Source organism: Poecilia latipinna, unplaced genomic scaffold (genome assembly GCF_001443285.1).
Source record: "Poecilia latipinna isolate Pla-1442-1.1 unplaced genomic scaffold, P_latipinna-1.0 Scaffold214, whole genome shotgun sequence".
In the NCBI taxonomy this organism is placed as follows: Eukaryota; Metazoa; Chordata; class Actinopteri; order Cyprinodontiformes; family Poeciliidae; genus Poecilia; species Poecilia latipinna.
In genome coordinates, this window is record NW_015112830.1 from 410,178 (window position 1) to 423,836 (window position 13,659).

Genomic DNA, 13,659 nt, shown 5'->3' on the forward strand with positions numbered 1-13,659 from the left:
TTTTACCGGAGGTTTTTTCCCCGCTGCTTTTGTTTTTTGGATTATAGTAGTTTTTTTTTTTGTTTGGGGGGGGGGGGGACAAATTTTAGAACATTTTTCTAAACCACAGTATTGAAAGATTATTTGAAAAACTATTAGAATATCTTTTATGTCTAATAAATTGTACCTTTACAAAAATGATCATGTCCCAGACTGCTTTGACAAGTATGATATCAGAGCGACACTGGCGCAGCTGTTTGTACTCTGGGAAGCTGACCTCAAATAAATCAGCCGTGTCCTGAAGGTTCTTCATTTCCATCTCAATCCTTGCAACTGACTGATGACACTAGAGAGAAAGCTGGTGGTTCAGATGCTGCTAGACTTCTGCTACTTTGTAAAGTTTCATTTTTTATAACAGTTTTCCTAATATGTTGCAAAGGAACCTTTTCCTTGGCTTACCTTATCAATAAGGTCATATGGCTCCTCCACATTGATCTTGAAGATCGATTCAGTACGAAATCGCTCTCTGAACTCGTGCTGCTTCACCTAGAACGTGAACATTTGGAAAATCTATGATGCATGTAAATCTGCTTCGATTTCAAAGTCTATAAACGTGCGGACCCTGGTAGCTGGATCACATAAATAATGTAGGAAAGGAAGGACAAAAGTTGATATAGGTATATCAGATATCAAGCTCTTTGCGGGTTGTTTCCAGACCGACATCTGACCTTGCTCACACCTAGCCTCACCTCAAACCGAACACATTTTCTGCGTATCACCGAAACTTCATTTGACTGCAGTGGTGCAACTTCGTGTTTGACCGTGAAGGCAATTTTCCGGACACTTTTCCACTTCTCAGGCAGCTCCTATGTTTTTGGAGAATAGGAGTGAAGAATTTCATGTGCTGATGGCCGCACAAAGCCCTTTCTGCAAACAGACTGCGCTGGAACAAACCTCCATCTGTGTGTAGACACTCTCTGGAAGTTGCTGACCATAGGACTTGAGTAGCTCTGCAGTTGATTTGAGTGGTTTGAAGTGCTGTTCATTACTGAGCTGTCTATCTCGGATGGCCATGAGGTGTCCCATTACGCTCACCAACCCTGCATAATCCCCATCTGATACTTTGATAGAGAGACCTCCAGCTGTGTCCTCCAGAAAATGGGACAGCTCCTTCACACTGAAATAATAAAGATTGTAAAACAAGTATTTCATGAGTTATCATATAGAATAAGGCAAGCTGAGACACTGAAGAGGCCTAGTGGGTCAATCGGGGAACACAGCAAACTGTCAGTGACAAGCTGTGAAAAGTAGTTAACACCTGCAGAGATGTAAAACTCCAACACCACAGATGGTGAACCAAGAGAGAAAAAAGAAACACAGGGAGTCTCTTACGATGCACAATTAAAACTAAAGACGAGAATTTAGAGCAAAGTATAAATACATATATAGGAAAGAACTGAACAAAACTCTAAGGAATTTTAAAACTGAGGAACGAAGTGATATGGAAAGCAAATGGTGACGAAAATAAAACAAGAAAGAAAATCTTAGGAAAACACAAGTTTTAGGACGTGGAAAACAAATGGTTAGGTTTCTATCAACCAAAGATGAACGGAAACCCCCCTGAAATATGTTGGGAGGAGCAAAATGATCAATCAGTCACATTAAGACAGATACAAGCTAATGTTAGCCTAGCTCTGAACTAAACCCCTCAACCTAAAATCTGCAGGAGGAAGAGGCGAGTCTATTGAGAATGTGAGCTGAGTTAGATGTATATTTGGACATAAATGATGAATCTCATAACTTTATTGGTAATTCTTTGTCAGAACACTGGGGCAGCTTTCTAAACTGAGATAAAACCCTTGCTGGAGCAGAATGTTAAGGCTGACATGCCAAAACTCTGGTTGGGTCAAAATATTTGTTGATATGGAAAAGGAAGAAAGACTGCAGTAAATGTATACGTGTATACAAATTTAGACCGTGAAAAGAACACTTATCGGGGTTTTGGGACAAAAAGGAATCTGGATTGTCTTTTCTAAAGTCTGGATTTTTGGTAATGGTCCAAATTACGCCCATTACATTAGATATTCAAAACCTATTTCTACAACTCTTTTGTACTTCTGCAAATGATTTCTGTGGTGGATAAGAAGTCCTTGTTTGTGTTGGTCTCACCTTTGATTTACATGGTTCAGAAGGTGCTCTTTGAACATCCAGCTCCACTTTTTGATGACGTTCATGAGTGTATGCTTGAAGGGACGGATGTCCAGCTGCAGCCAGCCACAAAACACCATCCTGTCCTCCATTTTGCTCACCCGAACATACAGAGACTCAAAAAGATTAATCTAGATGAGGAAATTATCCAGTTACTCTCATTGCATTATTAATGGTAATGCTAGAATACCAGTATGAACAATTAAGTCACATAAGTGGAACACACTTGATCTTTAAAGTTTTCCAAGGTGGGTGGGTTCTTTTTCAGCTCATAGTCAGCGTACAGCTCGGCTTCCTCCGTGCTTAACACGTGACCATAAAGCAGAAACTGCCTCATAAATTCAGACCTGAAAGAGCGAGATAAAAATGGAGGGCAGAATAAATAAATGCAGATCTCTGCAAAGAGGAAATTTCACAAAACAAATCATCTGACCTGTCATCAGTCCAGAGGTAGCGGTAGCTAGAAAATGATGTCTGATACTCCCTGACCTGAAAATCAACACAATGTTTATGGTTGTGTACTAAATAAATAATACATAAGTCTGTAGAAAAGAGAATTACCTTGGCAACCGCGCCTCGTGCCCGTGAGCGGATAATATGACACATTTCTGACAAATCCTCCATTTCATCGATGTCAACCTAAAGGATGAGAAATCAGGGTAATATAGGGCTTTACAAAGCTTTACATACATAGAAACTATTTGAGTTTTGTTACTTTACAACCACAAATATGTATTTTTATTTTTTTGCCATTTTAGGTCATACAGTAACTGTGACTAACACAAAACAATTAATTGGTGTTAATTGGATGCAGTCTTGAAAATGTTCTGAAAAACTGACTTTTCTTACTATTTGTCTTCATAAGATAGCAAAGGAGCTGTAAGCATAGATACATGTTCAAGTTTGAAACCTTGGAATATTGTTTTATAAACTAACAGTGCTTCAAACTTCTTTACAAATTTACCCCTGACCTGTCTCCTGTGTTTCTTGGTCTTTATCATGTCATTTGTTCTGCAATGTTCTCCAACAAACATTTGGGGAATGTCTGCAGGATTCAATTTTGATATCTCATATTAAATACAGATAACTCTCACAGACACTTGCCACAAATGTCAGATTTTGAAATATTTGAAAATCAGATGAATATTTCTGTAAGGCAGTGCACTTTCACAGTGAATACACAATCTAAATGTATAATACCTGATAATTATCCATCTGCTTGTGTTTTGCCACCCTGGGTATGAAGGATGTCATACTTGCAATGTTGGTCACCATTTTGTCCACAATATCGTAGAAGTTTCCATCGTGACTCAAGTCCAGTGAAGGGTCAAAGGTCATTTCATTGCTGTTGAGTATCAGTTTTATTTCAAAGAGGGGGGTAATGCGCTGAGCTGCGTCTGTGTTGTCCACGAAGTACTGCAGGGAACAGCGTACTGCGTTGGAGAAGCCCGCCACGATCATCCGGTCCACGTACTCGGTGTACGCACGCCATTCACAGCTGCTTTGATCCGCCACACCTAGCAGAGACTGGTTCTCCTGGATCACAGTGAACAAAAAACGTTATTGGTTTAATGAAATATAATGCTTAGCAAGAGTATTTAAACCCATTTGAATGATTTTGCATGATAGAGCAACAAGAAGTAGTACATAAATATACATTGGAAAGAAAGTAAAAGTGCTTTTCCAATGTTTTCCTAAAGAAAAATCTACATGTGTTCTGGATATATATATATATATATATATAATTATATACTCAGCACCCTCTGCCGTGATACTCTTTCAAAAAAAAATCCAATGCATCTCCACCGTGAAACATGATCCCGGCAGCATTGAGCTCTGGGAATCCATTTCTCCAGAGATGGGGAAAGTGCTCAGAGTTAATGTGAAGATGCACGGAGCTTTTTGTGACCCTTATTTTATGCTCCAGAACACAAACGTAAGCATACCAGCAGCAGCTTGTGTATCTGCTCCCCTGTACTGCTGATGAGCGCCTGTTGTTTGGAAACACTGTCTTCAATGTCGGAGATGTTGAGAAGAGAGGAATCACGGCCCTTTCTGGTGATGAAAGCCCGGCTGCTGAATTTAACCATGAGGGCCTGAATGGCTTCAACGTTAGCTTTGCTGTTCTGGACTCGAGTAGAAATACTCTTAACAACAGAAAAAGAGACAAACGATTGTACTCTGTAAATATGTTCAACAACAGTTTTCGAGCAGTTCCTAAGGAAGGAAAGCAGAACATCTTTATGTTCTGCTTTTAGCTCCTCCTCTGATGACGGATTGATGAATCACCTTGAAATCTGATGGAAATATTCTCTACCTTGACCACTTGTTGTGTACTCTGAATGAAGTCCCAAAGGTCATCCTGAGCCCATGTCAGTTCCTTAAGGGCTGGTTCCAGCTGTCGTCCCACCCCGTCCATTTCATCTTTCACCAAGCCCAGCTCTACTGCCAAGACGGTGCTTTTTAGCTTGTTGTACCATTGGGTCACTAAGGTCAGTGTCTGTGTGTACTACATGACGGAAAGAAGCACAGACATAGATTTTGCATTGAAATATTTAACAACAATAGCTGCCACGATGTCCATTTTGATGCCAGGATGCTATTAACCCACCAGGTATAATCTCTCCTGCTTAGAATAGAGATGCAGAGCTGCTTTAGGAATGTTTTGGACTTTCAGGATGCTCAGATATTTCACCTCCTTTAGCACAGACATCAGCTGGGGAAAGCAATGTTAAAATGACGTTAAACATTTAAACGTTATGAAAACGTATAAAGCAGTTTTTGTGCTGCATAGAATTGCTAAAGTGAGTCACCAATCAGAGCAAAAAGTGACTGATGTTTTAAGTCAGGTGTCCTAAAATCCAGGCCTTGAGGGTTGGCGTCCTGTATGTTTAATTAAGTATGAAACTTACATTTGCTAGTCAGCTTTTCTGCTTGGATAACTAACCTGCAAACTAACCTAATTGCAGGTTAGTTTCTTACCACCTGTAATTTCAAAAACACTTCACATCAAAGGCCTTTTCTTACAACTATGCAGACCTTTTTTAATATTGTGTGATGTTTTGATGGTAGACCTCGATTTTGACAGTTATTTAATTATTGGTGTCATAGTTTTCTTTTAAAAAAATTAACAAAAATATGAAGAGGATATGGGTGGACGAACAGCACACTGCGGTTGCTGAAGAAGAACTACATAGAATGAACAAATAGAATAAATGACTTAAAGGCCTAAAGGTCAATAAAATGGTCAAATGGCTTCCTATGGTAGGCATAACAAGATTGGGTTTAATTTCAGGAATAACACAGATGACTAAAAAAAATTATACGGCGATTTGACAGGTGTTGATGGGAGTGGTAATACAAATGTCATGACATAAAAAACAAGAACGCAAACAGAAAATGTGCTTTTGGTAGATGCTAATGAACAATTCACACATTATTCTAGCAAAGAACATTTGTTTACTTGATGATATTATTCATACTGCATTTGCTGTCAAAACTGAAGATATGCCTTCGCTTCATTATTGTTCATTTATGTTTCTGATGTCGCTAAAAATTAAATGTGGAACACCTAGCTCCTAATTTAGATTGTGTTCCTTTAGTTTATGAAATTTCTGGAGTTGGAAATAGTTTTCAATCTGGCACTTATTTTTCAGCCAAGGAACACAAACTAATACAAGATTACTAAACCACAGAGTTAGTTGTAGTTTAATGTGTTTGATAATCCTTACTGTATTGTTCTACATTTGGCAGATTTTTTTTAATTTATTGTTTGCGTGGCCCAGTGTAATTTAAAACAATATGCTCTTATTGTTATTTGTGCTTACAGCAGGACTGAAGTTGACTTGGAAATGGCCCGTGTCAGTGTCCAGTGTCAACAGTGGCTCTTTGAGATGTAATTGGCAGATATCCTCCAGCCCCTCGGTCCACTCGGTCAACAGCTCCTCATCATGCTTTTCCAAAATCTCCAGAGCATGTTCACACTTCCTGAGCACCTCGTCAGCATCTGCACTCCCAACAGGCCTGTGAAATACAAGAGGAACAACTTTGTTATCCATATAGTTTTAAAACCCAACCACAAAATGTTTTAGAACAGAACAGAATCTTTATTGCCATTGTAACAATAAAACATTGTCCAAAAGAATTTTGGTGCAGTTCTCCAGATAAAAACAAGATTCTCATAGACAATAAAACAATCACATTATAATATTGTACTTATCCTTTGGTTAAAAAAAATTAGCTTAAATCTAAACATAATCTTCGATCTGAAAGGCCACTTAGCAGCATTCAGCATGGTGATGGCTAGTGGGTAAAAACTGTGTCTATGTCTGTTGGTTTTAGTCTTTAGGGATCCAAAATGTCTGCCTGAAGACAGGCGTCCAGCAGTACATGTCCTGGATGTGATGTGTTCTGAAGCATTTTTTCATGTTTCTGAAACAACAGGAATTATGCAGTTCTGGTAGTAGAGGACTTCTGATTGTCCCCTGGGCAACTTTAATTACCGTATGGAGCTCTTTTTCTGCTCTGCTGTGTAGTCGGAAAACCATGCAGAGACACAATGAGTCAGGACTCTCCACAGTGCAGCGACAAAAGGACACCAGCAGTCTCTAAGGGATGCGGCTCCTTCTGAGAACCTTCCGGAAGTACAGTCTTTATTATGTTAATCAGTTCGCAGAGAAGTCCTCTAAAGCTTTTAACATCCTTTGCAGTAGCGTATGCAGATGCAAAGAGATACAACTGCTGCATAAATGCTAAACATTGAGAGGCATTTTAGGTTTATGTGTTTTCTCTGAGCCTGGTAGGTATACAGTCGCTTCGTACGTGTGAGGCAGCTGGCAGAAGTTGCTTCTGTTCGTGAGGATGCGGCTCCGAAGTTCTTGCGACCATTTGAGATTCCCAGCCACAGAGGGCATGTTCTTTCCAAGAACTGCGCAGTCAGACTGCAGCTGAAATAAAATTCAGTATTAGTGATATGGCTGATGAATTCTGCTTATAGTCAGCAGCAACAATTTTCCTTGCGTGACTGCAGAGCAAATATTTAAATCTGACGACACTTCACAGTTTTAGGTCAGTCAAGTTTGCCAAAATTTCGCATTTTTCAACTTTCTATATGTCTTTTTTTTCTACCTTTGAAGAAGGTTTGCAATCCAAACCTTCTTCAAAGCTAACAGTGAAACTTTTGTTTAATTAAGTTTCCATGAGTGAAAAAGGAAATATCTTAGTGCGCATGTAAATATCTGGTTTCAACATTCAACCTTTTGGGGTGTCCAGCTCCAGTCCTCACTGGTCAGAGTGCTGGATGTACGAGTTTTTGCTCTACAACATGTGATCTAAATTACTTAATTGGTTCCTCAACAGGACATCAAGGTTTGCCAGAGCTTTGAACAGGTTGACATCTAAAACATGCAGGGGAATGCATGTTTGCATTGCTCTGCTTTAGAGACTTCAGTGTTAAAAGCATAAAGTGCTCAAGCATAAAAATAAATCAATAAGCAAAGAAAAAAAAATTGAAAACCCTTCATAGGAATATTTTAGTTTGGCCTCTCACCTTTTCTCTGTGTTGATCCAGTATAAAATGACAGTGGTCTATTTCCTGGTTGAACAAGGCCAGCAACACGTTGTAATTAGGAGAAAACAACTCTTGGATTCTGGGTCTCTCCAGAAGACTGCCAAATATTTTCAACAGCTGGATGAGAAAAAAAATTATGAACTATAAAGACAAGACTCAAGAGAAACATTCTAAATATGACAAATGACATGCAAATGGCTGCAAACATGTTAGATCTTGTGTCCTTTTTATCATAAAATCCTGAAAATGCAACATTGCATGCTGTGTTTGGATTTTTCTAGATGTTAAAAAAAAAGTTCTACCTTAAAGACCGAATTGAGGTTTTTGGAGTGGTGAAAGGCCAAATTGAGGACAGTCCCCAGCCTCTGGTCAAAATCTTTGTTCTGCTCCACAAAGCGTCTGTGATGACGCACGAAATCCTGCGAACAAAAGGGCAGCAGAAAAAGAAACGATGGACATAGCCACTTCATGTGTTATTTAAAGGAGGTCCAGACTTAACCTACATTTCTGTGCAATTTTTTATTCCATTAAAACTTCAGTGGATGCTTTCAAGCTCTCCTTAGCTCAGTTAATCAGTTTTGGCTGCATTGGCTTGTACTTGAGAAAAATGTATTCTGACACAAATCAATTTCAGATCGAGTTTCTGTTCCGAGTCACACTGGAAGCTGTTGTAAAATAATATTTACATGTAGTAAATTAAATATTGATGCCCTGATTAATAAGGACTCCAGTCATTGGTTCTTGTGTGTTGCTTGGCAACTACTTTGCCTTACTAGCTTTCAATTAGTGCACCGCTGGACAGAAAAATAACATCTAATTACTATTTTTCATTATTTGGCCAGGCCTGTCAATGCCACATATAAATGACTGTGAATAACAACCCGTTGAGGCCTAATGAATAAATAGCAGGACAAAGGACAAACAGCAACAGCCTAGCCACATCTCACATCATTAGCGTAGTCAAAGGGGTCGTATTTGCTCTCTCTCAGACTCCGCCAGTGGTCATGAAACTCCTCGCTCATGCTGAACACCATCTCACTTAAGATTTTTCCTCTCGATCCACCAAGTTCAACCTTTTCCAGCTTCAGAAAGTCCAAAGCTGTTGCAAAAATGTCCTATTCGAGAGATGGGGAAAAGTAGCTGATGAATAACACTGACGAATCAATAAATACATTTAAACATAACATGGTTTACTTGAAAAATAAAAAATCTGACAAATGTATTTCAATAGCCCTTCGCCATACTTCCAGACACACATAAAGCTCTTCTGCTGTGTTTTTTTTGGGGGACCGAAACCTACACTCTTGCCTTCCTGCCACAAACACAAAAACAGAGCTGTGACTATGAACACACACACCTCAATCATAAGCAGTCTTTCCAAGATGCAGTCTGAACGCTTGAAGACGAGTGTTGCAGGAAAGTCCCACAACTTGATGTCCTTCTCGTGCTTGAAGTAAGCAGGTATCTGTTGACGGTAGACGTGAAACAGCTTCTTGAAGGAACGCAGAACTGAGACACTTATTCGTACTCTCTCCATCCCCTCCTCAAGCTCCATCTTAAACAGTTCTTCAGGAATCAGGTATGCGAAGGCCTGTGAGACGCATGCAGTTCGGTTCACTTTCTGACCTTTTATTCTGACTTCTCGTGCACATGTACGGTGATGATCCGCGTACCTTTTCTATGATCAGATTGCAGAACTCTTGCAAGAGGACCACCATTCGCTGTGGGGTGCAGTAGTACTCGGAATGACTCCAGATGAGACAGAGCGTGTGAAAAAGAGGAGGCAGTAGAGGTTCCACCTGTGGAAAACTCCTCTCTTCCAAGTTACTGATCTGTCTCCTGAGAGGTCGCAGGTACAGATCTATGTCTTCTGCTTCAAGCACAGCTGCAGTAGTAGTGTATAAATTTTAAGTAAATAAATTATTGTTGTTGCTTTAGTAAAATGACAGTGCCTTCTGCAAAAGCAATTAAGCCCCCAGATCTTTTCCCCATTTTAACCACAAACCTTTACATGTCATATTTGGATGTCATGTGTTCTAAAGTGACACAGTTTTATAAAGGTTTAAAAGGTATAAATACTTTTTGCAAGACATGGATAAGTTGCAACCCTAGAATAAAAGTTATGCACCCTTATCGACTTTGACACAGACGTCTTTAAAGGCGGAGTAGTAACTGCTCTTCACTCTTCTCAGGATCTCCATGATTTGCTCCACTTTGGAGCTCTGGATCTGAAAACAATATAAAAACCTGATGACATGCTTTGACTGGTTCCATTCATATTATTAGGGCAGCGTGAAAGGTAAAAATTTGAGCCAGTACCAACGCAAACATAAAAAAAAAGACGTATAGACAGGTTAAACTAATATTGGTGACACATCGCTTTACTTGGTTTTTAAAAAATGTGGAAAGACATTTTCTGATTGCTGCAGAAGTGCTATTCCAAAACATTATCTAGGCCAATAATTTTTCCAACAGCAACAAAAAAATAAAATAAATTCTAAGAAATTATTCTGGTCCCCAAATATACATGTCACAGGAGTGCTATTTTATAAAATTTACAATTTACAGAAGGTGGGGCCCTCAACATTTCCTTATGACATATTTTCAATCACTCACCCAGTTCAAATTTTATTTATTTCCAGTCAGGCACTTTAATATTCATTATGTCTTTTCATGTCCGTGATTCACTCAGGGACCCATTAGCAAAATATTAAATTCTGATTAATAGCAAAAGAGCAGGGATATTATTCATTTATAATGACTGCAGTGCTCAAAAAGGCACACAACACAACTAACATACTAAGCAGCTGGGACATATTCCAGGATTGTATGCTGTTAACTTCCCTTTGATTATGTCAAACTTGAGTTATTGTCAGCTAAACAAAATAAAATTTTTGTCTTACTAAAGTAAGTAAATAAAAATAAAAGTACGTAGTAAAGTAGGTAAATCAAGAATAGTAGGTTAAAGGTTTTTAGCCAGGTTTATCTTGTATCTCTGTGAACACTGCTAGAGTTCAAGTTTAGTTACATTTTGTGTAAAAGCCCGGTATCAACCTCTAAGTTAATGTCATACCTGTGACTGGATGCCCAGCAGGTTTTCCCTCCGAGTTGCCCAAAACTGGAGCTCCGCGTTGGGGCCTGGGTGGTCTCCCTGAAGCAGAAGCATGCCAGAGTCTTTCTTAAGCACATTCCAGATCTGGCCAGACCACTGAATGATCAAGGTTTCAATAGAGTATAACAAGCCGTGATCCAGTGGCCATCCAGTCGGACTGCGAGAGAAAGACAGGCAGAGAGAGTAAAAAAATAAAGTTGAGCTATGGAGCATGAAAAACACTTTTTGGCAAACTTCATATAGGAACTCTTTTACTTTAGTAAGTTGGGTGTTGTGTTATAAATACTTTTGGCAAGTTCAAGTTGCTCAATAACAATAAGCTGCAATCTTGAAGTTTTCTATTTTACTTCTGATGTAGCCAAAATAAATAAACCTCTGCTACACCACTCTTAACTTATTTTAGCTTGGTAAGCCGATTGAGACATTTAAAGTAAAAGTTTATTAGCTAATGTACTTTAGCTAACAGTGACTCTGTTTCCCCAAACTACGACAAATTCCAGAGCAAACATTTATCTCTATATTTTGAACATGCTAAAATTGTAGTATTTGGACTTCGATCCAGAAACTACTCACAAAAGTAACTCATATAGCACAGTGTATTACTGCTATAATACCATTTTAACATGTCAATCAGGAACCATAGACTCTGTAAATGGATATAATTCTAAACTTAGCAATTATTCATTTTCAGTCTTTTTAATCAATTAACCTACTGATTTAAAAGATGCTACACCGGCAGTACAATGACAAATAAAGTTGTGTCGAGGCTGAAAACAAAAAAAAAAAAAATGTCTGCACTTAGTGGTGGAGGTAAATCAGAGGGACATTCTAACCTAAAGCTAATATCTTGGGGTTGTGCTCTCTCCACGCATAGTGGAAGAGGCAGCAGAGTTCTTCCCTCTGCATGGCCTCTCAGAGTCACCACTTTGCTCCCGAGTCTTTCCAGGTGGTGATGGATGTCATCAGAAACCACCCGCGGCCAGTCCTCATGGTTAAGCCCATTGGATAGCACGCACACCAGCACCTGAATGGAGACACGGACTGTTTTAAGACATGGACTGCTCATTTTGGACAGATTTATTCCATTAAACCCCCCATTATTTTTTTTTTTTTTTTTTTTTTTTTTTACAAGCATACAGTGCAGGTATAAAAAGCGTACTGTGCAAGTATTAATTACCCCCTGAACTTAACATTTTGCCTCGTCTCTAAGCTTTCATTCTTTAATTGGGATTTCATGTTATGTATGTTACAAAATTGTGGATAATTAGACAGTAGATGGAAAGAGACAAATGATTTACACCAGTGGTCCCCAACCCCCGGTCCGTGGACCGGTACCGGTCCGTGGACCAATTGGTACCGGGCCGCGCAAGAAATAATTAAATATTTCCGTTTTATGTATTATTTGAGTCTGGAGGATCTTTTATTTTGAAAATCCTTTAACCGGATTCTCTCAGTTACTTGTGCGCCAACACTGAGCCCACAAGCAGCAAAATGAGTAAGAAACAGATCAGATGTCTTTGTAAAGTTTCTTGGCAAAGGGGAAAAGGCCCAGAGAAGAGACAGGAGGATGGATTTATCCCGGACCGGTAGGTGAGTCAAACATTACAAAACACTCTGTGTAACATGCCTGGGCATAACACCGGTGGAAACGCGGTCACTCCGAAATAGAGCCGAGCCGAGCCGAGCCGAGCGGGGTTGTTTCTATTGCCGGTGGAAGTCATCAAGCAAATCAGAACAGCGGAGAGGACTTAACAGAATGTCGCCAGTAAAAGTCCATGAGTAGGAGGAATAAAACAAGACCACCAGAGGGCGGTGTTGTCAAATAGAACAGAATGGAACGGGTCAAACACGTCACAGGGTCCGAGCTGCGTCACGTGTTCCCTCATGACGTAATTATTATAAGACTTAAAAGTATTTTTAGGCATTTATAACGTGCTGCACAGTTGGCGCAGTTGGTAGAGCTGTTGCCTTGCAGTAAGAAGGTTGTGGGTTCGACTCCCGGCCCGGACGCTTCTGCATGGAGTTTGCATGTTCTCCCTATGCATGCGTGGGTTTCCACCCACAGTCCAAAAACATGACTGTCAGGTTAATTGGGGTCCCTCCAAATTCTCCTTAGGTCTGAATGTGTGTGCATGGTTGTCTGTCTCTATGTTCCCCCTGTGACACGCTGGCGATCTGCCCAGGGGCGTTAACCCGCTCGCCCCCGATGTTCAACTGGCGAACGATTCGGGTAATGTTTCGTCCGAAACGTTACCCTCTGTGAGGGCACCTGTTCGGGGGGATACTCACAGGGGGCTGAGGGTTAAAGTGAATGATGAATGAATGTTTTACCTCACATTCAAAAAATAAAATAACATTTTTCAAATAAAAATATTTGTTTACAATTTGTTTACGTGTTTGACCCATTCCATTCTGTTCTATGTGACAACACCGCCCTCTGGTGGTCTTGTTTTATTCCTGCTACTCATGGACTTTCACTGGCGACATTCTGTTAAGTCCTCTCCGCTGTTCTGATTTGCTTGATGACTTTCAATTGCCCCTTTTCCACCGGCAATAGAAACAACCCGGTTCGGCTCGGCTCTATTTCGGAGTGACCGCGTTTCCACCGGTGTTATGCCCAGAAACTCATGCCTGCCCAGCAATGAAGCTTCAAACTGCTTTGCCACGTAGAGACCAAGCAGGCTGTGGATATAAGCAACACTTCGGGTGTCGTTGTAGAGGAACAAGCTGAGGGCTCCCGTTAGTCATTATCATGAGTTAAAATTTTCACGAAAGTAAAATGCTCGTTTTT

The 13,659-nt window shown here is 39.9% G+C and overlaps 2 protein-coding genes across 2 annotated transcripts in view; both read right to left on the minus strand.

Moving 5' to 3' along the window:
- Positions 1–9,560, minus strand: part of dnah9l (dynein, axonemal, heavy polypeptide 9 like) — a 48,006-nt gene extending 38,446 nt beyond the window's left edge. The window contains exons 1-19 of the mRNA XM_015031678.1: positions 9,430–9,560; positions 9,114–9,347; positions 8,704–8,871; positions 8,059–8,175; positions 7,736–7,873; positions 7,009–7,133; positions 6,015–6,210; positions 4,799–4,903; positions 4,505–4,696; positions 4,118–4,334; positions 3,388–3,704; positions 2,749–2,826; positions 2,621–2,676; positions 2,414–2,534; positions 2,149–2,318; positions 934–1,156; positions 729–845; positions 439–525; positions 167–325 (exon numbers count right to left, since the gene is read on the minus strand). Of these exons, the coding sequence (XP_014887164.1) occupies positions 167–325; positions 439–525; positions 729–845; positions 934–1,156; positions 2,149–2,318; positions 2,414–2,534; positions 2,621–2,676; positions 2,749–2,826; positions 3,388–3,704; positions 4,118–4,334; positions 4,505–4,696; positions 4,799–4,903; positions 6,015–6,210; positions 7,009–7,133; positions 7,736–7,873; positions 8,059–8,175; positions 8,704–8,871; positions 9,114–9,347; positions 9,430–9,474 (2,865 nt within the window). The 5' untranslated portion in view covers positions 9,475–9,560. The remainder of the gene's footprint in view (positions 1–166; positions 326–438; positions 526–728; positions 846–933; positions 1,157–2,148; positions 2,319–2,413; positions 2,535–2,620; positions 2,677–2,748; positions 2,827–3,387; positions 3,705–4,117; positions 4,335–4,504; positions 4,697–4,798; positions 4,904–6,014; positions 6,211–7,008; positions 7,134–7,735; positions 7,874–8,058; positions 8,176–8,703; positions 8,872–9,113; positions 9,348–9,429) is intronic.
- Positions 9,561–9,601: 41 nt separating this feature from the next.
- LOC106946940 (dynein heavy chain 17, axonemal-like) overlaps positions 9,602–13,659 on the minus strand; it is a 9,182-nt gene continuing 5,124 nt past the window's right edge. The window contains exons 2-4 of the mRNA XM_015031640.1: positions 11,702–11,892; positions 10,830–11,025; positions 9,602–9,984 (exon numbers count right to left, since the gene is read on the minus strand). Coding sequence (XP_014887126.1) covers positions 9,877–9,984; positions 10,830–11,025; positions 11,702–11,892 — 495 coding nt within the window. The 3' untranslated portion in view covers positions 9,602–9,876. The remainder of the gene's footprint in view (positions 9,985–10,829; positions 11,026–11,701; positions 11,893–13,659) is intronic.